This window comes from Antechinus flavipes, chromosome 2 (assembly GCF_016432865.1).
Source record: "Antechinus flavipes isolate AdamAnt ecotype Samford, QLD, Australia chromosome 2, AdamAnt_v2, whole genome shotgun sequence".
Lineage (NCBI taxonomy): Eukaryota > Metazoa > Chordata > Mammalia > Dasyuromorphia > Dasyuridae > Antechinus > Antechinus flavipes.
This window is the reverse complement of record NC_067399.1, coordinates 120,406,655-120,432,670: the sequence shown is the minus strand read 5'-3', so window position 1 is coordinate 120,432,670 and position 26,016 is coordinate 120,406,655. Positions and strand designations below refer to the sequence as shown.

General features: G+C 36.2%; 1 protein-coding gene across 5 annotated transcripts in view; it reads right to left on the bottom strand.

Moving 5' to 3' along the window:
• AAK1 (AP2 associated kinase 1) overlaps nt 1-26,016 on the bottom strand; it is a 227,973-nt gene that overhangs the window by 43,292 nt on the left and 158,665 nt on the right. For all 5 annotated transcript variants that reach the window (XM_051975435.1, XM_051975436.1, XM_051975433.1 and 2 more), the window contains exons 9-12: nt 20,154-20,257; nt 17,144-17,223; nt 13,633-13,787; nt 6,277-6,620 (exon numbers count right to left, since the gene is read on the bottom strand). In XM_051975435.1, the coding sequence (XP_051831395.1) occupies nt 6,277-6,620; nt 13,633-13,787; nt 17,144-17,223; nt 20,154-20,257 (683 nt within the window). The remainder of the gene's footprint in view (nt 1-6,276; nt 6,621-13,632; nt 13,788-17,143; nt 17,224-20,153; nt 20,258-26,016) is intronic.

The following is a 26,016-nucleotide window of genomic DNA, read 5'->3' as shown; positions in this document are numbered from 1 at the left end:
ATGGTAACAGAAGCAATAAGGTCACCTTGCTACTTCGCTTGAGAGTTCTGTGGTGCAGGAAGATTCTAAATTTGGGGTTAGAGAATCTTGGGCTTGAGTCCCATTTCTTCCACTAAGACATATATGATTTCAAACCTCAGTTTCTTCCCTGTGAAATGATGCGATTATTTATCTTGTTTGCCCTATCTTATTGGTTGGTTGTGAAAAAAGCTCTCAAACTAGGGGATGCTGTGGAAGCCATTACAGAGTGAAATACGAGTCATCCCCTTTCTCTTACGTCTTCTCTTAGAAGCCCTTTACTCCCTGAAGACCTTACCTCAAAAGCCTACATAACATTCTGTTTCTCAGATGGGACCGTAAGAAGAGCAACGACTATTACCTCTCTAAAGGAGGGCACCTGCCTCAGCCTTAAGGACAACCAGCATCACTGGGGGCGTGAGAGTCCACAGCCCCGGTCTCCCAACTCCCAGGCCAGATCATTCCCCACTCAGCAGACAGTTCTGCCTCTCTTGCCTTTCCCCTAACTCTCACTGCACGTTGCTTCCTCCTCTGCCTTTGTTTCTCAGCCCAGGTTGATTCTTATCATGGGATCCTGGGCAGGGGCTGGCTGTTGGGCTACAGCCGGTTGCACCTGTGGCTGGGGTTGGAGGGAGCCTGTTGCTTCGGCTGTCCAGCTGCCACAACTGTCTTCTGCTGTAGTGCGGCTGCTGAACTTTCAGCAGCTGCTGCTGTTGATAGAAGTTCGACATCAGCAGCTGCTGGGGGCTCCTTGGGGTAGCCCAAGCAACTGAGCAATTGCTGATTGCTGGGCTCCCTGCTGTATCACCTGGAACTGGGGGACCAGCAAGACAAGATGATGAGCAAAAGCTTGACCCTAGGACTGTATCCCCAAAGGAGACAGCCTTAAATCATACCTAACCCTAATTCAGAGAGACTGAAGCCCTGGGAAAATATCTACTTGCAGCTAAGGAGGTAGTATGTAAACAGAGTAGGAAGAGAGCTTTCTCAATCATCTAGACCATTTCTCTCATTTGACAGAAAAGGAAACAGTAGGATCAGACTAAAAAAACTTCTTTTGATCCCATATTGCCACTCAGATCAAATAGAATAATCTGATTCCAGTTTACCTTTCTAGCCTTATTTCACATCATTCCCCTTCACATATCCTATTTCACCAAACAAACATCACCTTCTCCATAAAGCCTTCCTCAATCTCCCTAGTTAAGTGTTCTCTCCTTCCTCATATTTCTTCCACTTTATTTCCCCCCCTATATTCAGAGTTTAAGTGCTGGCTCACTCCAGGGCTCACTTAACCCCAGTGTCTTGTGTGTGGTGGGCAATTAATAAATGTTTGTTGAATTGAAGGGACTTGTCTCCAGGGAATAATAAACTGACCAGGCTTCAAACTCAGAATTCAAATTTCTGATTCTAAGTCCAATACTTTTTCCAATGTCCAATGGATCAGACTTAAGGCCACAGCTTGCATTGGTAGCCTCAATGAATTATTATTAAATATTAAATTATTATTAAAAACAACACAACACAAACCCTTATTAATGTGCAACTTTGGTGCTTCTCTGGGGCATGGAAACAATTCTGGGTTCTTGGGGATTTATGGTAACAAAACACAAGATTTGACAAGTCTTATTAAGATGGAAAGAATCTGAGGATGGCCCAATTATGAATTGCATGTCTACCATTTGAAGATTAGTGGTGTCAAGCTGAAGGAGTTGGTCAATAAGGGATAAATTATGAAGCTACATTCAAAGAAGACTCCAAAAAAGCCTGCAGAGATTGCCCAGAGACACAAATTACAACTTCTTCAAATATTAAAATAACTAACAACAACAAAGGCAATTTATGCTTGGAAAATACTGAGGGCTATTCAAAAGATTTTCACGGCTTATTTCAATTTATCCTCATTTCAACTACACTAAACATCCTGCCTATCATGGGATAAATCAAGAAACTGAATCACTAAAGTTCGATGACATGTCTGCCTAAGAACACAAAGCTAAATAAAGGCAGAGCCAGATTAGAATTCCTGTCACTGAATTCACAGTGTGAAGCTCTTTCTACACTTTATGGAAAGTAATCGAGAATGAACATTATTCTATCTATGGATCTCCATCCCCATCATGAGGGAAACTGCACTTCACCACTCTCATCTTTATGTAGTAACTAACCTAGTCCTTGAAAGTGATTCTTCTTTACTATCGAGTCCATTCCATAAACATTTCAGCCCTCATTATAATGACTGAAATCAGTCAAGTGTTACACTAGACAGAAAGCTGGATCTGGATTCTGGAGTTCAAATGTAACCCCAGACATATAACTTAATTTCTGTCTGCCTCAGTTTTCTCCTCTGTAAAATGCAAGTAATAATAGCACCTAAACCCCAGAGGTGTGTATGGATAATCTGAGATAGTATTTATAAAGTACTTTGCAAACCTTAAAATGCTATGTAAATACTGTTATCATTATCATCTTGACAGATGAGATCTGAAACTTAAGTAAATGAAACTAAAACATAAAACTAAATCAAACTCAGGGCCCAGGAACTAGGCAACCACTGAAAACATATTGGGATTGTAAGCTGGGAATGAAGGTGTAGAGATGAGGGATAAAAGATGATGAAATTTTTATCACTGAATAATAATTACTCCCTTTAACAAATATAAAGTATTTTTATTTTCTGTAGAATAAGTGAGTGCAAATGTCATGCCAATTTCATAGAAGAGAAAAATTAAGAAATCTTGGTAGGGCCTGGAAAAATTTATATGACTTGATGCTGAGTGAAACAAGCAGAACCAGGAATACATTATGCATAATAACAGCAACAATGTATGATGAGATCAACTATGAAAGGCATGGTTCTTCTTATTGGTTCAGTGACCTAAAGGAATCCCAATAAACTTTGAACAGAAAATGCCATCTGCATTCAGAAAAAGAACTATGGAGACAATGTAAATCAACACATGCTATATTCACTTTTTTTTCCCATTTTTTTTCTCTCTCCCATGGTTTTTCCCTTTTAGTGTGATTTTTCTCTCCCAACATGATTCATAGAGCAATGTGTGTTAAAAATAAATAAAAAATTAAAAAAATATATCCTTTGCACTAGAAAGAAAAAAAAACAAATCTTGGCAGGTCCTCAGCTAATAAGAGAAGTTGGGACTTGAAGTCAAGTTTCCTAAATCAAAGGTTAAAAAGCAAGGTAGTGGTAGAAATGAGTTGTGAAGACAAATGATTATGGTTGGTACATAGTGAGTTATGGAACAAAATAGACTTGAAAAAAGGTCAAGAAGAGCCACCCTCTGGAGGACCAATAGGATTCTCACACAATGGAGAGGTGGATAGAAGGGACATTAGGGAAGTGTGTCATGAAGCCATGACACACAAGTGAATTTGATTTAAGTGAGGAAAGGCTGGGCAAGGTCACCTGCCTTACTTTCTTCTCCAGAACCATCTGGCTCCAGTGGCCAGATATAGATCAGGCTGACTGGAGACAGCCCTGGATGTACTGCAAGGGAGGGTAATCTGTTTGTAAAGGAAGCCTTCGCAACAATAACTCATCTTGGGGAAGATTTGAAAACAGTTTAGTGATGAGATTAAATATCTTGTTTTTCCCCATCACCAGGAAATCAACCACTCAAAATGGGAAGCTCAGAAAATAATCTTTAAATTGGGGATTTATACTGATTATGAAAATAAAAAAAAAAAAGCTCATTGCTACAGAATTATGAAGATTACCAGGTGTAATGACGGGCTCACAAAGCAAATGGTATAAAGTATTATAAGCCCCAATTTACAATGGGGAAAAGTGAGGTACAGAAAGGTTATATGACTTTACCTGGCTGCACATCTAGAAAGTGCTGGAGATGAAGCATGAATCCAAATTTTAATTCCAAAATCAGTTTTTTTCCCCCAGGCCAAGCTGCCTCCCTTAAAGATTAAAAGGATGCTAAAATCCATTGTGATCTCTACCACTTCTGATTTCATATATATATTTTCCCCTATAGCACTGAACACAGTAGACAGAACTCTGATTTGCTTTGTACCTTAAGATCTTCCTTCATCATGTCACATTTTCTCAGTAGGATATAATAAAAAACATAAATAAAAGGTTGAACATCCCCACAAAATCTAAAAACAGGAGGGCTGATGACTCAGAATGAGTCAATGCATCTTCTTTGTTATCCAGGAGAGAGCAGGTCCTGACCAGCTGACATGAAGATCTACTGTTTGTACTGGAGAAGCAACATTTACCATGCTAATCTATTGGGTTGATAGCATCTCCCAGGACCATCCAAAACCTTTTATTTGGACTTATACATATTATAAATATTCTGATGTTAATGTCATGACCCCAGATTTTCTTCTTGGGAAGAGAAGAAGTTAACAAGTCAATATTCATATTTCAGTCCATTTGGCAATGACATAACTCAATTCTCTAAACACCCATGGTTTCACCAAATAGAGATAGATGATTACACACTCTCTCTTCAATCTAATGGATAGTATTCAAAAACTCCTTTAGCCCACCTTCATCATCCTATAGATAACTTCAGGATGAAACTGTCAGCTAATCAGGTCCTCAGGTGACAGCCATATAATTGAGCCATACTTGGTAGGGCCTGTTAGAGCCTATACTATCCTAGCATAGCCCAGATACAGCATAAAATTGCCTCCCAAGCCATCATGACTCATTGGAGAACTTTAGCATATGGGCTAAGAATTATGCTATTGTAAAATTTAAAACTGGAAACATTATGGATCAGTCCTTCTCTAATGAATGGCTTAATTAGAAATAACTAACTCTGAAACACTGTGTGAAAATTAAAATTCAGTCCTGGGATTGGGGAGAAGACTATGGTGACCCCAAAAGAAAGTAATTCTAGTGTTTTTCCTCCATTAATTACTTTGTATTTATCCTATAGATGGTTTTACATACATTTGTCCACATGTTGTCTCTCCCATTAGACTGTAAGCTACTTGAGGGCAGGGACTGCCTTTTGCTTCTTTTTTTAACCTTAGGACTCAGCACAGTGGCTGGGACATACTAGGTATTTAACATTTATTGGTTAATGGGAAACAACTTGAAACACTAGGTTGGCCTTAGACATACGTTATACCCCAGTAATCTGCCAAAATCAGTTGTTTCTGAACTAAGTAAAGTGATGGAAGTACTGTGAAAGACAACCCCATCTTTCAAGGAACAGCTCAAGTTCCACTTCATCAAGTCCATACTGGTAATCACTACCTAGAATAAATTTTCCCTAGGATATTTTACACAATTTGCCAAAATGGTGCTATTAACCCTTATATATGCCACAATTTTCTCTTGCTTTGTTCCTGGGATACCCTTCCAATTATTCTCTCCATGTCATATGATTTTTCTGTGTCAAAATATCCTTTATTTTTCTACAATCTGCCTCACTTCCTTTAAGACAAAAGCTCATCTTCTATAAGACTATTAATACACTTCTTCCCTATTTTGTGTACATGTGTATTTATTTACTAATGATATCTTATACTTATATACATAAGCATATACTTATATACAGTATTATATCCTGTATTTTTATGTGTACATACCCAGATGCTCCTCTATTAAAATATAAACATGCAATTAAGAATTATTTTATTCTTTAGACTTATATCCCAGCACTTAGCAGGATGCTTGGCCCATATTAAATGCTTAATAAATGCTTACAGATTGATTGAAAATATGTTTTATCTGTTCAGTGAAATTACAAAGCCCTTGAGCAGAAGGAGAGTTGTATATTTCTATATTTCTTATAGTGTTTAATATAATACTGAGTAGAAAACAATTCAGTAAAAATGTCTTGACAGCCTGAAATCAAGGGACAAGTTTATGTATATGCTTTATTAAGTTTAACTTTTAATGTGACATGATTGAGAAGATATAGTGAATACTCTACTGAGAAGATATAGTTAATCCCCAAAAGGACAATTCAGAGGCTACTGATGAGGTGAGTGGAGAGTAGCTATCCAAGTTAGACAGTGGACTTTTTCTTCTTACTGCAAGGTTCCATCAACTGCTAGAAGTCAGTCTAACGCATTTGAGCCAAGGGATGCTGTCTGGACTTGGATTCTATACCAAACCTGTCTTGGGAGTGATGAGGGTCTTCACGAGACTGAACCAGGTATTTGGTCTGTCTTACCAAAATCTATCTCTTTTTGCACTAAAGAAGCCACCAGAAATCTCTGGAATCCATTGCAAATGGTCCATTTGACAACTGCTCCTCTTACCTGCTGAGCTGGTGCCAGCTGCTGCTGCTGCTGCTGCTGCTGTTGCTGTGACTGTGGCTGTTGCTGCTGGTAAAAGGTGGCTTGTTGCTGCTGCTGCTGTTGTTGCTGCTGCTGCTGCTGTTGCTGCTGCTGCTGCTGCTTGAGGAATAGATGCTGCTGGTGCTGGGGTGTGGCCTGGGCTTGAGCAGGTAAAACCTGGGCCTGAGTGGAAGGTGTCTGCTGTGGAGTGGGTGGAGCCTGTGGCTGCTTGGCTGGAGCCTGTGGGACTGGCTGACTAATTGAAGGCTGGGGCTTTGGTTGAGGGACATTGGTAGGGAGGCCAGCTGGAACACTTGGTCCTGCAACTAAAAAAAAATAAATAAATAAAAAATTAGGGCACAAATCCTCCTCTGGATAAAATGACCATCCTTGTTTATAAGATATCAGAACAAAGGGATAACAAGTGCCAGTCACATTGTGACTGGATGCATAAGGACCTAGGACCCTGCCCCTGCATTCTGAATAATATTAATAACAATGACAAGAGTTGAGATTTATAAAGTATTTTAAAGTTCTCTAAGCTTTATGATAATAATAAAAGCTGAAATTTAAAGAATATTTTAGGGTTTGCAAATGCTTTATATAAATTATCTCAAGTGAGCCTCAGAATAATCTTATAAGGTATTGCCTCCAAATTTCAGATCAAGAGACTCAGATTCAAAGAATTTCAGTGCAACCCCCATCATGACATAATGGGTAAGGGTCAGATATGGGATTTGAAACCAGGTCTCTCTTAACTCCAATTATTATTTAAAAAGACAATAAATAGGCTATAAATACAAACTGGGTTAGAACTATCTATTCGCAGTGATTTTCTAAATCAATATGTAGCCAGATCATTATGTATAATTCAGTAGACCTCATTTCTGTCTGAGTTTGAGACCACTGTTATACTGAAAATATGGATAATGGACAATAATGAGCACTGCAAATGTTATCTTTTCAAAAACAGAATAGTCTTAGTGGGCACTATGGGACATAGGGTTCTTTTTTTTTGGGGGGGGGGAAGGGAGACACATAGTTTTTAATAACAACCAGGAAAAAAGTCAACATAGATCTGCTCATCAGGGATTATATATGTGTCCAGAACTTTGGGCAACTTGAATATAGCAACAGGAAGTGATGCTAGTCCATGCCTTGCCATTTTCCAGTATGATATACTGAACTACTGGTCATTAATAATAATAAATAAGAATAAAGAATACCTAGGAATTCCAAACTATAGAGAACATGCTAGGTGAGGAAACTGACAGATGGAAAACTGTGTGCAGTGTTAGTAGAGTTTATTTTTATTGGTTTATTCTTTTTGAAAAACAATTTGGGAAGATTAGAAGGGAAGCAATAAACTGGGAAAACATTTTTACATCCAAAAGTTCTAATAAATCCCTCATTTCTAAAATACATAGAGAATTGATTTAAATTTATAATAGTTTAAACCACTTCCACTTGATAAATGGTCAAAGGATATGAATAGAAAATTGTCAGATGAAGAAATTGAAATTATTTGTAGTCACATGAAAAGGTGTTCCAAATCGTTATTGATCAGAAAAATGCAAATTAAGAGAACTCTGAGATACCACTACATACCTTTCAGATTGGCTAAGATGACAGGAAAAGATAACAACAAATGTTGGAGGGGATGTGGGAAAACTGGAACACTGATACATTGTTAGTGGAATTGTGAATGGATCCAACCACTGGAGAGCAGTTTGGAATTATCCTCAAAAAGTTATCAAACTGTGCATACCCTTTGATCCAGCAGTGTTTCTATTGGGATTATATTTCAAAGAGATCTTAAAGGAGGGAAAGGGACCCACATGTGCAAAAATGTGGCAGCCCTCTTTGTAGTGGCAGGGAAGTAGAAACTGAGTAGATGCCCATCAACTGGAGAATGGCTGAATAAATTATGATATATGAATGCTATGGAATATTATTGTTCTGTAAGAAACAAGCAGCAGAATGCCTTACATGAACTGATGCTAAGTGAAATGAGGAGATCATTATATGAAGCAACAAGAAGACTATACAACAATCAATATTGATGAATGTGGCTCTCTTCAACAATGAAAAGATTCAAACCAGTTCCACCTATTCAGTAATGAAGAGAGTCATCTACACCCAAAGAGAGAACCATGGAAACAGTATGGAACACAACATAGCATTTTCTCTCTGTTGTAATTTGCTAGCATTTTTTTTCTTTCTCAGTTTTTTTTTCCTTCCTTATTGATCAGATTTTTCTTGTACAGCAAGATAACTGTACAAATATGTATACATATATTGGATTTAACATGTATTGGACTATCTGCCAAGTAGAGGAGGGGGTGGTGGGAAGAAGGGCAAAATTTGAAACAAAAGGTTTTGCAAAGGTCAATGTTGGAAACATTACCCATGCATATGCTTATAAATAAAAAAAAAAAATTTAAAAAAAGGAAAAACAATTTGGAACTTTGTCCAAAAAGTTATTAAACTATAGATACCTCTTTTCCTAGGAATACTGCTACTATGTCTATACTTCAAAGAGATTAAAGAAAGAAGAAAAGGACCTCTATGTATAAGAATATATTTATTAATAGCTCTTTTTGGTGACAGTAAAGAATTGAAAACTGAAGAGATACTCATCAGTTGGGGATTGGCCTAAAAAGCTGTCTAGTATAGTAATATAATAGCACACTACTATGGTGTAACAAATTATGAAGGATACAGTTTCAAAGAAATTTGGAAAGACTTGTGTAAAATGATGCAAAATGAAATGAGCAGAATAAGGACAACAATTTTTTACAATAGCAATATTGTAAAGACAAATAACTGAGATACTTAGGAAATCTGATGAACAATCACATTTTGGAAGGCTAATGTTGAAACATGATGATAATAGATGAGTGATAAACAGAATACAGATTGAGACACATTGCTTTTTTATATGGCTAATTGTTTTGCATGACTATATATTTATATGTATGATGAATTTTGTTTTTCTTGCTTTCTAAATGGGGAGGTGTTGGCAAAGGGAGGATTAGGAAGGAGAGAATTTAGATCCAAAAATAAAACAAAACAATTTTTAAAAAATAGCAGACTTAGGGATGCAAACATCTCTCATCATATACAAGTTAATATTGAAACTCATCATCCTCAGAAATGAAAATTAAGACAACTCTGAGGTACCATTCCATACCTATTTGAGTGACTAAAAATAATAGGAAAAAATAATGATAAATATTTAAAGCCATGTAAGGAAATTGGGGCTCCATGCATTGTTGGTGGAGTTGTGAAATGATCTAACTACTCTGGATAACAATTTGGAATCATGCCTAAAATTGTGCATACCCTTTGATCCAGCATTATCACTACTGGGTCCATATCCCAAAAAGATCATTAAAAAGGGAAAAGGACTCTCATGTCAAAAATGTTTAGAGCAGCTCTTTTTGGAAAATGAGAGGATGCCCATCAATTGAAGAATGACTGAACAAGTTATGGTCTATGAATATAATGAAATATTATTGTTTTATAAGAAATGATGAGCAGGCTCATTTCAGAAAAGTCTGGAAAGATTTACATGAATTGATGCTAAGGAAAGTGAGCATAACCAGGATAACACTGTACACAGTAACAAGATTATGTTATAACATAATTATAACATATTAGCATATTATGTTATATTATTATCAACTATGATAGACTTAGCTCTTCTCGGCAATGTGGTGATCCAAGACAATTCTTACATCTTTAGAGTGGAAAATGCTATCTACATCCAGAGAGAACTATGGAGAGTGAATGGGGTATATGCCTGATGACCAGCACTGATTTCTATTGATTCTTTTGGGTAATAAATGATACATCCAAAATGAAGTTGCAAATAATCTGGTTCTTAAAGAAACAGATAGAAATATATGTCTCTGAGACATCTATTCAAGAAAGTATTTATTTCTGGAGATCAGTTCATCTGAAACCAAAAATGAAGGGGGAAAGAAAAGAATGCCCAGATATAGTTGTTAAATCAAATACCATGAGTTATGACATAAGAAAAAATAGCATTTGAAATGTTTTTATTAGAGAAAAGGAAGAAAGAGTATTAGAAATAATATGTATGGACTCAAGTCAACATAGCTAAGTCCCAATTCATGTAAAAGTGTTCTGTGAAGTGATTGCATATATTTGAATTAATACTATTTAAAATTATCATTATGTAAAATGTAGTTAAGTCCAGGCCAATGAAATATACAATATGAATTTAAATAATATGACTTCATGGAATTCATTGTTCATATTAATTGGGAGTTTGCTGTGTACCAACAGTAACAGTAGGTATAATAAAATCAAATTGAAAATTTTAATATAAGGAGGGAAGTAATATAAATAGGTTTTATATTGAGATGCATTATTCCATGATGCCTGAAATATAGTGATAGAAATGTGTACTTTGATCAAAAGGTACAAAGTAGCTAGAAAGGATAGATGAATAGTTGACTGAAGAAATAAGAAATGATATAAAGAAGTGATTTTATAAATAGAGTGTGTTACAGACTGCTTGGCCAGACGGAGGAAATTAATAATGAACTTTAGGTACAGATCACAAAACTGATACAGAGGCTGGATATTTGTGAATTTAACCATGAAAACATCTGCAAAAGTGTCTGCTAAAAAAAAAATAATAATAACAACCACTGAAAGTTCCTGACTGGCTTGATGATTCCTCTTAACATAGAGAAAGTAATGGGACTTGATTATCTGAATCTCATTTTGACCAATAAATAAGGAAACAATTGGTGAGATGGTTGGTCTCTTCATCCTTTTCTATATAACTGTGTTCTGTATACCCTCAAATACCACCATACTTGCCTACTTATTATTCCTACATATGTCAGTCCATCTCCTAATTCCTTATCTTTATATTGGCTTTCTCCCAAGCCTGGAATGGGTTCTTTAATTTCCATCTCTTAGAAACCCTGTTTCCTCTAAAGACTTAGCTCAACTGGCTCTTTCTGCTTGAAGTCTCTTCCATTTCCCACAGCAGCTAATGTTTTCCTTTCCAAAGTTACCCTGTATCTGATTAATGAGTGTTTTACATAAGCAGATGGTCATTTATCAAGGCATTTAAGTAACTACACAATCTGGTCTTAACCTATCTCTCCTTTAAGAACTATTCCCCTTCAGGGACTCTCAAGTCCCAACCAAATCAGATTATTAATTTTCATCTCATTCTGTCTGTTCCCACCTCGCTGCATATGGGCAGGCTGTCTCCTGGACCTGGACTGCAATATATCTACATCTGGGGTTTTTAATTTGCTGTTCATGAACACTTTTTTCCTAATTAATAACTGTATTTTGATATAATTAGATCCCTTTATGATCTTATGTATTTTGTGTTATGCACTTAAAAACATTCAGAAGAGATCTATGACATAAAGAAGGTTAAGAATTCTTTCTCTCCACCTGCTTAAATCCCTGCCCTCTTCAACACTTCCCCCAGCCCAGGTGCTACCTCTTTTAATCACTATTCTGGCTTCTCCAGGCAGAACATGCACTCATCTTTGTCTAGGTTGCACTGAAGACTGTATCATACTATATTTGTATATTTAGCCTCCCTCCTTTACTATCTATCCCTCTACAAGTATAATCCTTAAGGGTACAGACTGTCATTTATCATCTTTCCAGCCCTAGCATTGAGCCCTGGATAGATTAGGTACTTCAAGAATAATGAGAAAGGTTTGACCTCTTTAGATAGCCAAAAGATGCCTTAGTCTTTTTTCAGCAACATCGCTGCTATTCCTTATGTTGTTGAGACATTTCAGTCATGTACAACATGATTCCACAACTTTGCTTTTCTTGGCAAAGATACCGGAGCGGTTTGCCATTTCCATCTCCAGCTCGTTTCTCAAGTGAGGAAACTGAGGCAGAGTTAAGTGACTTGTCAAGGGTCACCCAACCAGCACTAAATACTTTCAAATCTGACATTTGCTGCTCAATTTCCCACCTGCTTGCTTTTGTACTTCATCACCTTCCATTTCTGGAATGCTGTCCTACCTCACTTCCACCTTTTATAATCTTTGGCTTCCTTCAAGACTCAACTCATTGAATAGAACAATGAACCTGGAGTCGGGAAGATTTAAATTCAATTACAGCCTCAGCCCTCGAATAAGTCCTTTTACCAATCTGTCTCAGTTTTCTCTATGAAAAATGAAAGTTATAATGATACCCACCTCCCAGAATTGCTGCAAAGAACAAATGAGATTATATTTGTAAAGTGATTTGCAAATCTTAAAATGTGATATGAAAGCTAACTATTAATTAGCTTGAGCCCCATATATTCTAGTGCCTTCTCTAAAGTTACTAAGGATCTTGCCTATATAAATACATGTTGTGCCCCCATTTGAATATAAGCTTCTTGAAGGTAGGAATTATTTTGTTTTGTTTTGTTTTGTTTTTGCCACTTCTTTGTTTTCCTCAATGCTTAGCACAGTGCCTAGTGCACAGTGAGTACTTAATAAATGCCTCTTGATTTTTAAAAAGCATTAATAGAATCCCAGGACTTAGAATGAGGAAACCGGACACAAGAGATAAGTAAGGTGTGCCCAAGTTTACTCAAATAGTAAGTGTAAGTTCAGTGAGTACAGAGAGAAAACGACAAGTTATGATATTAAATAAAGCCAGTCTAGTACTCTTTGAAGTGTACCAGTGGGTGCACTCCCATCCCCTTGTCTCCAAGTGATGTGGGAGACTCCTTTCTTTGTGACTCCCAACCCCTCCCCCTCCCCCCTTAAGGTAATTATCCTTTAACTCACAAATCCTGGTCCCTTTGTATTCCCTGTCCCAGCCCCACCCAGATCTGAGCCAACTTTGGGGCTATATGCAAAAGCTCCTCGAGCTAAATCTCCCATTATAAAAGGGACACACTGGGATCCCCTCTTTGCAGAGGTCCCAAACATGCTAGCCATGTGAGGACCCTCTGTCCGGTGTCCTCCTTATCTCTACCTTCACCTATCTCCTTACTTCCAAACCTCTTTTATCAATCTAGCTCTCGGGCCAATAAATGCCTTTATTGGGGACTCGCACTGCTACGAGAGGGGAGCTCTGTTTGACTCTCTGCACCCCAAACCTGCCACTAGACCTCAATTAAACCCTAATTTCATTTAGGTACCCCATATCTAGACCTCAACACAAGGAGTGACAATAGGAACAATATGATGCCATCAGACCTATTCTTAAAGCCTTAAAGTCTCCATTCTCCCTCCCAGTTTAGGTAAACTCATCTGGTAAAACTTTGCTACCCATGATGGTGACAAGGTAAATTAGGCCACTATAGCTGACCAATTTCCTCACCTGTAGGTTGAGCTGGGGGCTGAACAGTGGGTCTCTTTCGAGGTGTCAAGGCTGGCTGGATAGGGAGAATTCCTGGGTTCGGTTGGGTCTGTCCAGCTTTTGGCCTTTGGCGAGGTGCAATTGACGTCTCTGTTGTAGGAATAGGATCCGTCAGCCTGTGAAAGTTTTAAAAAATCAAGTTAGAAGTAGAAATTAAAGATGCATATTTGTGGAAGGGTATTGAGAAAAGATTTTTCCTGTGATCAAAATGTCCAAACAGCTATTTGCCAATAATTCTATTGAAGATACCACACTCCTTCCCCTTTGAGGCTGTAGACAGTCAACTAATAACTGATTGTGTCTGGGTTTCTAGTTAGGTATTTTTAAACTAGCCCTTAAAATATAGAGATGGCTGTGCTCACATGAGTTAAAGCAAGCAAATTCTCTACGTGAGAAAGGAATGAAGCTACCATGGATCTAATCCAGTGTTCTGGCTGTCCCTGGGCACAGTATTTTATGTAGTTCTCATGCAATCCAATGAGGTTAGGTTTTAAGACCTAGCTTACAACAAGACTAGTGACAAAAGCATCCCTGACAACACTTTCTGAGTGCTTTTCCATCTTCTCAGGTGTGACTAGGAGGTCTCAGAACCTCTGACAAAATTAGACCATCCCAACTCCTGCCAAAACTTTCTGAAATCAAAGAGATTATTCAGGCCAGCTGCCATAAATAGTCACAGACACAAAAATAAAGAATACCAATCTAATTACATCTACTGTCAGGCTGACAAGCAATGGAAATCAGTCTTCTCTTTGGAGAAAAACAGGTCTCTCCATCAGCAGGTGAAGCTAGAGAAATAAAGGATTGTCCAGGGAAAGGGCTTTGAGGCATTTCTGTGCATTCTTGCTCTTTTTGGAAAAGGCAGCGCTCACGACTCCCATTTAACTTGATACTAGCCACATGGCTTTGCTCCCAGAGGGCAGATGGGATCTTGTCAAAAATGCTTAATGCATAAGCTGTACTACAAGTCTGCCCTTTGGGTAGACATGTAGGAGAGGTGAAGGCAGAATGGATTGACTTAATATCATTAGCTGGGCGTGGGCTGAGCTAATAATATGAATGCCTCCAATCTGCTTTTTTCTTCAATGTTCAAGTCTAAATGCTCTGTCTTACATGATGTTTTTTCTGCTTTCTCCAGTTGCTGGGACCACTTCCTGACAATTACTTTGTACTTACTTTAGCAATATGTTTTATTTACTTTTGAGGGTAGATGTTATTTACTTCAAGAGAATATAAGCTTCCCGAAGGCAGGACTCTTGCCTTTATCTTTGAATCCCTAGACCTACCACAGTGCCTGACACACAGAAGATATTCAATTAACACAGCAGCCAAACCAAGAGTCCCACTTCTGACCTGTTTCTGAATACATGGGATCCCACTGTTATTTCTCATTGCTTTTAAGCTGTGTAGAGAGCTGGTCCTCAAAATTTCAGAGAATAAAAATAACCATAGCTATCATTTAGCATTTGCTTTAATGCTTGCAAAATGCTTCCCTACGTTACTTTATTAATCTTGTAAAGTAGATAATACCAGTATTCTCCTCATTTACAAAAGGGGAAAATGAGGGCTCAAAAATGCTAAAAATGATTTGCCTATACTTATATATCTAGTAAAAGTTAAAAGTAGGGTTTTTGAGGAGAGCAAATGGCACAGTGGATAGACTACCAGTTCTAGAATCAGGAGAACCTGAGTTCAAAACTGACTTCAGACACTTGACACTTCCTGTGTTGCTCTGGCAATTCAGTTAACCCTAATTGCCTCACAAAAAGAAAAAAAAAAGAAAAATTAAAAAAAAATAAAAGGAGAGTTCAGACTTTTTCTCTTGGCTATCCAAGTCTAGTTTCTTTACATTGTGCTGCCTCTAAAGAAACTTTAGGAGGAAAAATTAAGAAAGAGAAAAAAAGGAGAGAAAATAAGATGGTATAAAGCAAAAAAACATTAAGCAGAATGCAGATTATTCAAGAGAACACTGGAGAGTAAAGAGAATAAGGGAGAGGGCTCATCACTCACATTAAGATTGAAGAATAAGACACACGTGATTAGACAAAGGGCCAGAAGCACACTGAGGCATTTGGAGACACCATCTGGCTACTGTACATCTTTATGTGCCCACAACTAATTCTGGGGCCCCATTAATATAAGGTTCCACATGGCTCTGTGTGGGACTAAGAAAAAAGCAAGTTCATGCAAACAATTAAAATTCTGTTACTTTATTATTTGGTCTTAATACGGAGAAATGAAGAGAATCCTCTGCTATTTTTTTCTGCTGGGCTATATACCTAATATAGAATAGAACTTCCATGAGGGCATGGAAATGGATATGACTTATCTGTTTGACTATTTATATGCACTATCCTCATAAGGTTTGAAGTACAGCAACTCATGTTTCTACATGGTTTCAAGGTTTACAAAATACTTTCCATATACAGCCCTGTTAGATGGATAATATGGATATTATTACTCTCATTTCCTATTTAGATACACTGAAGAAAGGATCCCAACTCTAGCAGCTAGGAGGTATGGAGTCTGGGATTCCTAATCTTAGGAAAAATTCACATAATCTTAATATTGTTAGACACATAATTAGAAGAGAATCTAGAAATTAAAGTCTCCTACTTCCTTATGTCATAGATGAGGAAACTAAGGATAGTGAGATGTTTTTTCCCAGAGCCAAACAACTAGGAAATAAGAAAAACATGATACAAACCCAAGTTTCTTTTCTTTTTCTTTCTTTCTTTCTTTTTTTTTTTTTTTTTTGCTGAAGCAAATGGGGTTAAGTGACTTGCCGGATCACACAGCTAGGAAGTGTTAAGTATCTGAGATCAAATTTGAACTCAGATCCTCCTGACTTCAAGGCTGGTGCTCTATCCTATGTGCCACCTAGCTGCCCCTCAAACCCAAGTTTCTTGATTCCAGGTCTATAACACTCAGCTGCTAATAAAAACCTTTGAAAGCAAGGGTCAAAGGATAGTCATGTTCAGGAATGTCTGATCCACCAACAGCCTCAATGGAGTTAAGTATATGCATTCCAATGGGATTGCTTCCAAGGGACAATACTCTTAGATGGAGATGTTTTGGTAGCTATATTAGGAAAATCATTTTTATTTTATGGTCACTTTAAGGGACAGAAGGTATCAGAGTGGACTTATGTGTGGCTGGTCTTAGGAGTTAGAAAAAATCTATGTTGAAAATGTACTTGATGCACTAGACGTGTGATCACAGATAAGTCATTTAATTAGCCCAGCTAACTCTCTTAAGTATCATATACTCATCAGCACTGGTAGATAGAATGTACACACTGGAAGTATCCTTACCTTGATAAAATCATAGGTCATGACTTTTTACCTACTGCAAAGATATGATCACCTCAAAGAGTTTCCTGCAGATTGCAAGTGCCCCCTTGGTTCTGGGGCAGATTATCACCCTGACTGCTCCCACTGAGAAATGAAGAATTTAACCAAATAGTTTTTACCTGGCCTTTGGCTGGGTTTTTTTCGCAGCTGCCTCACTGGCTTTCACTGGTTCTGGAAGCTTAGCAGGGATGGGAGAGTTCTGTAGATTCAAACAAACAAACAAAGAAAACAAAATTAACCTCCAAACCATCAGGAATAGTCAAGAGCAGTAAGATGCCATGCACCTTTGTGGACAAGACAGAGAGAAGAACAAAATGACTAGTGGATGATGGAAAATACATGGACCAGTGTTTTTCTTCTGATCTCACTCCGACTGGGGTAAGAATGCTCATTCCTCCCATTAACTCAGCATACACCTTGTGGCAGCATAGGAGGTGACCTGTGTAGCACATGATACAAATGATGCTAATTAAACTGACTATTGCTCAGTCCGACTTAGTTGCTGTCACTCAATGTACCCATGTAATAATGGTTTATAATCCATAAAATCCACTCAACTTCACCAAAAGGCACACACTTACTCTTCTAGCAACAACACAACCTCCTCCTAAAAAAACATATTTAAGGCTTTTGATACAATAGCCCCTAGTGTAAGATATACTTTCTTATTGTCCCCATTAGCAAATGGAAACATTGAAGAGTTTAGAAAGATAAAGTGATTTTGTCCATGGTCACACAACTAGTAAGAGCTATTATCTGGAGTTGAACCAGATCTTTTGATACCAAGTCCAGTATACCTTATATACTAGGTCACAGGAGTGTGCTGTCTCTCTCATGGACTTTGAGAGCTGGAAGGAACCTCATCTGCCAATTAATTTAATCCCCACATTGTTCAGAGACAAAATCTAATTCGAGAAGCAAATGACTTTGGACTAAGTAGAGATTGCCATTATTGTCTATGTCTGAATTGGAGAATTAATTGGTAAATAAAAGAATAAGTTGGTAGCTTGAATGGCTCTAGACCTTCATTAATGTAAATTCTCCCCCTAACAGATGTAGACTGAAATCCATTCATGACTTCTCATTCTGTGTAATTCTTGTCTTAAGTTTGCCACAGTGGTCCACCCAACATGCTAGAGGATACCTTCATTTCACCTGACATTGTGAGAACACCAGTAGAGTACATAGATTGGTTCTTATTTTAGTGACACATCATTCATTCTAGTATTCTAGCAGGTCATCTTTTTCCATTATACTTTTCTCTGATGACATCCTTTATTTTCATTTCTTTTAAAAATTTCTTATTTGTTATGTAATACCAGTCAACTCACATTACTATGAATCTCTCCAGTGCCCTTTATGTGATACTAATTTTGAATTCTTTGGAAACCATAATGTTCCATGACTTGCAGACATACAGCATCACCAGGAAGATATTGGTATTAAATGATGATTGTGAAGTTATGAATGTGAGGATAAAGATATGGTTGACTATAGAAAATTATGTTTCAAAACCCACTTATGTTCCCTACTCTTACTTCATCAACAATGTCCTTGATGTGCTTAAGCAAACTATCCTCATAAAAATTTTATATATAGATATAGAGGTAGGTCAATGGTGGATGTCAGCTTTTTCATTATTAATAAGGTTTCCATGACTTTGGTGTCTTCTCCTTTAGATCTACTTTGTGAATCTCAGTATCCTCAACACTGTATCAACTATGGTACAAATCTCTTCCATTTACACTTGATCTAATTCAGATTTTTTTCCCCCATTACTGCCCCTTTAATGTCATTTTTACCTCCTCTATCAACATATCTGCACTGTGATGCTGAATCCAAATGTGCGCCATGGTAAAAAAAAAAAAAAAAAGTTTGTCATAATAATTTCCATTTTTTTTCTATTGCCTTTCATTCGTAAATGTCTTTAGGATAACTGCCTTGTTAGGTTTCTTATCAGACTTTATATACATTATTTTTACTCTCCATTGTTCTTGTTTTATGACAAAACATTTTGAATGATTTACCATCAATTTTCCTTTAAAATTTTGCAAAAGATTTTATATTACAATCCAGTGTTGGTCTAGGATGCTATCTCTCCCTTCTTGAAAAGTAGTGAAGTGTTTGATGACTAATGCTTTTAGTCTCCTTATTATGGCAATTAATTTAAATTGCTTATACTTTTGCATGAAATTGTTGTAGATTACGTCCTGTATTCTATCCATAGGCCATTTTTCATCATCAATAAATCGTTTTTTTTTAATTTTTAAAAAGGCCAGGATAAAATTGTTTTGGCTCATCTTTTTTATCTTTCCATATCATTTTTCTCATTTTTACTCTTCTACCAGCTTTGTACTAATGTTGATTTCTTTTCATTAAAATGAATGGTCTGAGTGTGCATGAAAGCTGATTTCAGAGTGAAAGCCAGTTAACTATAACAATAATTGTGGATAAACAAAGTTCTTTTCATAGGTATTCCTTATTTTAATTGCATACATTTGAAACAAAGAATACAAACACTAAAAGGTACAAAGGCTCATTTGCTTTAATCAGAATAAAAGATCACAGGATAACGGAGGTCAATCAATGCAACCTCATCTCATAATACCCCATTGTGGTAGGCAATATCATTTTATAGAAGGAAATCTAAGCCTCAAGTTAAGGGACTAGTTTATAGTATAAACTTATAGCTAGTGAATAAGAGGGGCAGCTAGGTGGTTCCACAGTGCACAAAGTACAAAGTCTGGAGTCAGGCAGACTCATCTTCATGAGTTCAAATCTAGCCTGAGACACTGTAATTACTTACTAGCTACTAACTTGTTAGCTAATAACTTAATAATAATAATAAGTTGTAAAAATTTATTAGCTAATCATTTAACCCTGTTTGCCTTATATGTAAAATGAGCTGGAAAAGAAAATGGCAAACCACTCCAGTATTTTAAACAAGAAAACCACAAATGGAGTCACAGAGAGTGGGACAACTGAAAATGACTGAAGAGCAATAATAAATAACAGAGATGGGATCTGGACTCAGAGAGTCTATACCCAGTATTCTTGGAAACACATAATGTGATGATATAAGTATGTCCCACTCTAGATCTTCTCTCCTAAAGATATGATTTTACATACCTGAACATTCTGAATGGGGCACTCTCTCTTGGCGAGCTTAAATGAGAAGTACGAGATCTGATAAATATCTGGCCTCTTGTCAGGGTCTGGCTCCAACATATACCCTTTAAAAAATGGCATTGTAACAGTTATTACATATAACAAAAATATTATATTCAGATTACTTTTTCTTATGTTCCTTACATTATGGTAGGCAATTTTATCCTCCTATAAAGTAATCAATGGACATATGAAATACTGAAAAAACCAGCATCAAGGTTAACAATACCCAAATGGCAAGTTGGCATCATAATTTCACAGACTTGTGAAACCTCCATGAAGATTGCAAAACTATTGATGTCCTTAATTAAATGTATATAACACTACTTCATGTTCTCAACAGGAAAAAAAAATCCAAATCTCAAACAGTAAATTCATTCAGTAGGATTCAGTTTTCAAGCCTCATTATTTTTTCTTTTTCATATATGATGGTTTGCATTTACTAGTGACCATTAACTAATGATAATATATTTAAATTTTTATCAAAGATATCAGAATTTCCCATAATTTGCCTTTCCAAGCAGAGATCCAGATTAAGCAAACATTTTCATTTGCTGGTCTAGAATGTATGTTTTTACTTAGGCTAACTTATGCAGAATCATAACCAGAACTCCATTTCATGAATTTGTTATTGTTAGTCCCTACTATAGCTATAAAATTTGTTGTGTTTAACCAAAATATACTCAATTTTATTTTTCTACTGATCTACAGAATTCATCCATCTTTATTACGTTATCTCTTTAGATCTTTCTTGACAAATCTAGAAAGGATATGTGCTTGATTGTAAAATCAACAGGAAGTACAACTGAAATTGATGTCAGAAATCATATTAGCAGAGATTCTTTCCTACATGTCTAACAAGTGATTATCCAGCTCTAAAGAATTCCAATGGCCAGGAACTATTTGATCCCAAGGCAGTGCAATCTATTTGAGAATGATACCAACTGTTAAGAAGTTTTTCCTTATTTTGAGTCCAAATATGCCTCTCTGTAATTTCTAAAAACTGTTTCTCATTCTGCTATCTATAATAAAGCAGAACAAACTTGATATCTCTGCAAGAATTTAAGAGACCACCAGTTATCACGACTCCTTGGAAGTCCCCCATTCTCTAAACTAATGTCCTATTACACAGTTGATATTCCCCTGACTATCTTCTATCCCCTTGACTTCTCCTGGCTACAGTCCTCCAGCTGTGACCAGAGCAAAAGATAGCGAGGCACTTATCTTCTTCACTCTATATACTATATTTTTTGAAACAAAGTGAAGATTTCATTAGTGGGTTGTTTTGGGGATTTTTTTTGGGGGGGAAAGGGAGGTATGGGGCAAAGTTGCCATACTACATTGTTGACTCACAGTAAGGCTGCAGTTCATGAAAATCTCCAGGGCTTTTTACATAACCTGCTTTCTAGCCATGTTGCTTATACAGCCTATGCTTATAAAGTTGGATCTTTTTAAACACAAAACACACACACACACACACACACACACACACACACACACACACACAAATCACAGGACACCAGAAGCTTCAAATTATCCTTCTGGTTTAACAGATAAGTTTTGGTCTCCAATTTTCTCATTCAGAATGTAAGTTACTAGTCCCAGCTTCATGCTATTCACAAATTTGACCAAAAAGAGAAGTTTATGTCCAGGGCTTATTTTCAACAGATTACAGGGCAGTAACAACTTTGTGACACAAGAAACCCTGACCAAAAAGGCTGCTCTTGAAGGATTTAATACTAGTTTCCAAGTACAGAACATGATGGATAGCCACACTTGAGAAGGCTTGTCATCTATCCAGAAGAATGATTCTCTGAATCATGACCTTCCCCTAATTCCTCAAGAACCCAGTTCTTGGACAACATTAACTAGCCTTAAATCTATAAATACTTATTTAGATATAAAGCTTTCCCATACCCCAATAAGAATATCATAAAATATGACTTTTTAAAAACGTTAACTTTTTTCTTTTGTGAGGCAATCGGGGTTAAGTTACTTGCCCAGGATCACACAGCTAAGTGTTGAATGTCTGAGGAGAACTCAGATCCTCCTGACTCCAGGGCCGGTGCTCTATTCACTGTATCATGTAGGTGTCCCTCAAATATGAAAAATATGAAAAAAAAATGTCTTTTTTGGTATCATGTACCCATCTTAGCAGTTTGCTGAACTTCATGTACCCTACCTCAGAATATGATTTTAAGTGCATGTAACTATTTGATCCCAAGGCAGTGCAATCTATTTGGGAATGGTTATTATATTATATAATTATATTAGATTAACAGAGGAAACCAAATATATTATAGAAATAACAATTATAAAAAAATTTAAATCAAGTTCAAAGAGTTCAGGTTAGAATCTTTGCCATAAAACACATAGAAAAATGGTTAGGTCAACTATGTGCTTATACATTGTATATTCTAAAACTGAGGCTAAAACTAAACATGAAGTGAGGAGCAATACAAATATTTTTTTTTTCTTTGTTCCTTGACTTAGCTATAAAATGTCTCTCTCAGGCCCACCTCTATTACTAGTTCTTTTCAGCACTAAATAGGCATATCAAAAGTTAAACTGAATGTGGTGATACAGTGATGCATTCGGTACTGCATGTCATTTCAAATTTCAAAGTCATTTCAATTTTTTGCACTAAATTACAAATAATTATAAATTGTAATATAATATATGTTTTATTTTCAGTCCTGAGGGGTAAATGTCTTGCTTTTAAAAGTTCACACTGTATATAGTTCCTTTGTAAAATATCTTTCCATTAGTATAACATTTTTTAAATTACATATAACTAAATTATATATTTTTATTTACAATATGATACATTTGTATTATGTGCTACAAATATATGTAATATAGAACTACATGTATTTTTATCTAACACATCCACTTACAAGACTGGATAAGGCTTAGAATTTCGTTCAGTTCTACATTTGCTGATGCTTAGCATTATGCTAGGTATTGAGAGTATACAAAAACAATGTAAAACATATCCAGCTTACAATTTAGTCATTAAGTCAAGAGTTGCACATGAAGCAAGTTACATCATAATGTATGACAATATATGACTAAATACCGAAATGAGATTTAGAAGATAAATACTATTGAATTTTAGAGAAAGGGAATATAAATTGGCTGGAGAATAGTTGGGAAAGGCTTTCTTTTTGTAAAGGTGGGATGTGAGCCAGACATGTTGCATTATGTCGGAAGGAATATAGTGTGTGTTCCAGGAAAAAGAGACCAGCCTTGGCAAGAACAGAGGGCCTGTGTTTAGGGGTTAGCTGCAATGGGGTCTGCTTGTGAAGGTAATTTGGACTTTGGCTTTTATTACATTTTCTGAGTAGCAAAACGACAGGATGAAATGAATGTTTCTAGAAGATTAGTGTGGAACAAGACACTATGTAATGTGGATTGGAAAGAGAGAGACTGGAAGCAAGAAAACCAGTTAATGAGTACAATTTTAAAGATTTACACTCTGGTTCCAACAATGGACAACTACCTGGGGACATTGAAACCATTCCTCTCTGTACCTAAGCAATTTTACAAAAATTATAGCAGCTAATATTCTTTCAGAGAACCCCTCTGAGTTTAGGGCAATGTACTGATTATTCTTCACAATACCTTCTCTCATAAAGTAGAAAATTGTTAAATCAGACCATCCTTTGTGATCAATAGTCTTCACTTCAGATCCACTGAATTACTGCACTGGTCTTTTTTGACTAGGATCCAGTATACCCTGTCCCCCAGCAGGGTCCTTTATTTTATCAAAAAAATAAATAAAATAAAATATTTAATATAGTTAGGGAGATCATCAGTGAGGTCAGCTCCAATTCCTTGAGCTTGGTAAAGAATATAGTCAAGAGGTCAAAGTCGGAAATCGGCTGACGGATCAAGGAAGGTCTTTACCTAGTAAGGGACCATCAAACCAGAACTAAAAGCCAAAAAGAAACCATGTATTACAGTGCATTATTTTATAGATTAGGAAACTGAGGATCAGGAAAGTGAATTAACTTGCTCCTAATCTCACTAATTGATTACAATGGGTAAAAAATCACAATGTAGGTCTTCTAACTATAGAGCCCCAGGTCTCTTTCTACTGCTCCATGTTCCATCTCCTACAGCGGGACTGAGTTCAAACTCTGAATTCTCAAGTATTCTTAAATAGAGAAAGGAAGAGTTCAAGATCAGAGGAGAACATGAGTCCTTTTAGATGGTGTTGTGAATGGACAGCCCGGCCTGGAATCATGAAAACTCATCTTCATGAATTCAAATCTGGCCTCAGACACTTCCTAGTTATGTAGCCCTAAGCAAGCCATTTAATCCTGTTTGCCTCAGTTTCCTCATTTGTAAAATGAGCTGGAGAAGGAAATGGCAAACTATTCTAGAATTTTGGCCAAGAAAACTTCAAAGAAAATCATAAAGAGGCCATCATAACTGAAAAATGACCTTTAAAAACTCAAGGAGGAGCCTGGGAGGGAAAATGTAACTTTATTTGTCCTTGATGTCCTATGAAAGACTTTTTCTTGTATTTCAGATTGCCTTCATTTGTCCATTTACAGTGATATTTATGTACTATTCACATACCATGGCCAACAAGCTGATATTCTGGTTCTGATTTCTTCATTTAAAATAATTTTACAGACCTTTTCACATTGTTAATATTCCTCAACTATGGTCTTAGAGTTATAATATTTCATTAGCTTGATATACTGCAAACCCATTGTTGGTCATCAGAAAATAGACTGATTATTGCAATTATAAATAATGCGTCTGTCAGCATATTGTAGCTGATAGTCCCTTTCCTCTGCTTTGTAATACTGAAGATACATTCTCAATTATCAGATTATCGGATCAATGGCTATGATATTTTAAGAACACAACATAATATAAGCAGAATGCTTTCCAAAAAGATTCCAGCTACCTGTTATTTCACCAAAATATGAGTATGTCTGCTTTTCCATTATTTCTTTGTGATTTTTAAAATTTTAATATATTTGATCCACAAGGAAGTTAGAATATATTTTATCTGTATACATGATTGCTATGTATAATGGGGGAATGGGGAAACTAGCAATAAAGTTACTTAAGAAAAAGAAAAAAGTTATTAAGACAATTTCTAAAATGCATAGAAGAGAAAGAAGTTCAATAAGCAGGACAGCTTTGAAAGTAACATATTGAATTTATTATTTACTTTTGAAAAGCAACCTTTATGTTGTGAGAATTGATGTTTTCATGCATAACCTTTTTTCTCTTTGCTCTGATATAGAAATTCTTTGTTTTACTGAATATTAAATTCAGTATAATAAAAGTAAATTACTATGAATATTTTTCATAATTTAAAAAGTCCTAGTAATTTTTGTTACTGGACAGACTTTTTTATTAATTCTAATCCATGCACCTTGCTCTCTATAATTATTTCAATTTATTTAAAAGATAAACATCCATATCTCATCTATAGTCAAGATACATTTATTATTCAGTCTTTTTTGTTGTTCTTTTTTATGATTTAGTCTACGATATTACTAGAAATTATTATGTTATATGGTGTGTGGTGAGGTGCTAAATTAATTTCTAACCATACTGCTACCCAATTTTCCCACCAATCATTAAATAATGAATAATTTCCACAGTTTTTATTTCCCTTGGGTTTATTCAAACATTAATCTTTTGCATATATTTGCTTCTGTTCTTGACATGTCTATTCTACTCCATTCATTTGGGTTCCTATTTATTGCCCCAAATAGGATGGTTTTGATGACAAATGCTTTTTATGTGTTTTAAAAACCAAGGACCAAAAGTCTAATTGTATCAGTTTTTTTTT